The sequence below is a fragment of the Mandrillus leucophaeus genome, unplaced genomic scaffold, assembly GCF_000951045.1.
Source record: "Mandrillus leucophaeus isolate KB7577 unplaced genomic scaffold, Mleu.le_1.0 Scaffold232, whole genome shotgun sequence".
NCBI lineage: Eukaryota > Metazoa > Chordata > Mammalia > Primates > Cercopithecidae > Mandrillus > Mandrillus leucophaeus.
This window is the reverse complement of record NW_012102388.1, coordinates 2,914,765-2,917,346: the sequence shown is the minus strand read 5'-3', so window position 1 is coordinate 2,917,346 and position 2,582 is coordinate 2,914,765. Positions and strand designations below refer to the sequence as shown.

At 43.1% G+C, this 2,582-nt stretch overlaps 1 protein-coding gene across 1 annotated transcript in view; it reads right to left on the bottom strand.

Annotated features, from left to right (window-relative positions):
* The window catches only part of SFSWAP (splicing factor, suppressor of white-apricot family), a 94,965-nt gene that overhangs the window by 86,618 nt on the left and 5,765 nt on the right, over window positions 1-2,582 (bottom strand). The window contains exon 4 of the mRNA XM_011981955.1: window positions 669-705. Within this exon, the coding sequence (XP_011837345.1) occupies window positions 669-705 (37 nt within the window). The remainder of the gene's footprint in view (window positions 1-668; window positions 706-2,582) is intronic.

The following is a 2,582-nucleotide window of genomic DNA, read 5'->3' as shown; positions in this document are numbered from 1 at the left end:
AACCAGGAAGGAGGTGGCATGACATGAAGACAGGGAAATTAGCAAGGAACCCCAGGGGCAGCAGGGCCAGCCCTCTCCTCACAGGATTAGGGGAGGAAAAAAATCAAATACCTGCTTTGCCCAGAGCCCTAAATAAGTATCAGATTGAGCCAAAATTCAAAGGCGAAAATACAAATACAGAAGTACGGCCAGGCCCAGTGGCTCACACCTGTAATCCCAGCACTTTGGGAGGCCGAGGCGGGTGGATCATGAGGTCAGGAGATGGAGACCATCCTGGCTAACATGGTGAAACCCTGTCTCTACTAAAAACACAAAAAATTAGCCGGGCGAGGTGGCGGCGCCTGTAGTCCCAGCTACTCGGGAGGCTGAGGCAGGAGAATGGCGTGAACCCGGGAGGTGGAGCTTGCAGTGAGCCGAGATTGCGCCACTGCCCTGCAGCCTGGGCAACACAGCAAGACTCCATCTCAAAACAAAAACAAAAACAAAAACAAAACAAAAAACAAAAACACATACAGAAGTACTAGCAGTAAGTATAGGAAAATATTTTCAAACTCTTGCGAGTGGGAAAAGTCTTCCAACATAAGCTTTAAAATTCTGAAGCCATAAGGAATAGAGGAACATGTATCACTCTACACCTAAGTTCTGCACAGAGTCGCACAATCACTTACAAGACAGAGCGTGGGGAGAACACAGCTGGAGGACACACTGGGGACCAAGAATTACTGCTCATCAGACGTCAAGAGTCCTTATGAATCCGAGCAAAGGCCAATCACCCCACAGCAGTTCAGGAATGAATCGACATTTTTCTCTCCCCACCCACCTTCCGTGACAACACAGCACCTACATTATGATGAAATCACACTCTAATCTGCACAGATTTGATAAAGCTTAACTTCAGTGGTTCAGCGCTCTGCAGTCGGTCCCTTGCTGGAACCCCAGGCCTTACTCTAACATATCTAACTTAGGGCAGTTACTCTTAACTTTCTAAACCTTAACATCTGGAAACAACTGTATCTGCTTCATAGAGTTATTTTTGTATTTTTATTTTTTTGAGACAGGATCTGGCTCTGTTGTCTAGGCTGGAGTGCAGCAGTACCATATCAGCTCACTATAACCTCCACCTCCAGGGCTCAAACCATCTTCCCACCTCGGCCTCCTGAGTAGCTGGGACTACAGGCATGTACCACCATGCCTGACTAATTTTTTTTATTTTTTGTAGAGGCGAAGTTTCACCATGTTGCCCAGACTGGCCTTGAACTCCTGGGCTCAAGCGATTCTCCCACTTTAGCCTCCCAAAGTGCTGAGATCACAGACATGAGCCACTGCACCCGGCCTGTAGAGTTACTTTGAGTATTCACTGAGAGATACGCCTAAAGAAGCACTTAGTACAGTGTCTGGTACACAGTAAGTGCTCCATAAAGGCTGGTTCTATGTTATTACTCATTAACGGAGTAAACGTTGCACATAACAGCAACTATCAAATCCTTCCCTGCTTTTCTTCTGTCCATAACATGTGTCGGAGCAAGCACATTTCCCTTGGAACCATGCCCTTACAGGTCTGGGACTACAGGCATGCGCCACCACACTGGCCTGTTATTTTTACTTGTTTATAGAGACGGGATCTCACTATGTTGCCCAGGCTAGTCTCGAACTCCTGGCCTCAAGTGATCCTCCCATCTTAGCCTCCCAGAGGGCTGGGATTACAGGTATGAGCCACTGTTCCCAGCCTGGGGTGCTGTAATTTCTAACTACTTCTTACTCTTCATCCAAAAACCTCAAGGATCCTGTCATCATTAGGTTCTAAACCAAGTTAGTTCAAAAACCAAGAACCTCCTAAAGTACCTGCTGTTTTTCCCAATCACTCCAACCTCGTCAGTGAGTCAAACCATGTCCTGCCCCTGAGGCAGCAATAGTCTACTTAACCACAATTCAACAATCCTGAGGCCTAGTCACCAGAACACCTTATAATTCAGACACTTCTGTTTTCTACATTTTCTCCACTAACATGGACACCACAGTGTATAATTTACACAATGAATTACTGCCAAAAAAATCATAATAATTATGAGAATGAAATACTGACACTACCACAAAGTAAATGAAAGACGCAAATGAGAGACTCAATCAAGCCCTCAGTTTCCACACAGTCAAAACAACATTCAAGAGGCCTCTTATAATATTAGAAGAAACTCTAATGATAAGATAGCAAGTTGCTACACACTAAGACTTACTCTGTTCTCCAATGAGTGACAAGTACGTTTGATCTGGCAGACTACCAAGAGCTTAGTGATGCTTAGTTTGGGTGAGAACACAAAGCTATTAAATATTTTAATAGGAATAAAGGCAACACAATTCTATTGTACCTCTATATTTAAATTTGAATAAAATTTAAAAAATCTTTAACACTAAAAACAAAATTCCATATAGTCAACTTCACATAAACTTTTTAGCATTAAATATTAGATGCAGCACTTAGCATTTAATAAAAATGGAGTAACTGATTTTTAAAGCTTCATGTTAATGTGTCATGCATAATAAACATATTTCAGAACAAACAGGAATACGACATATACTAATACATG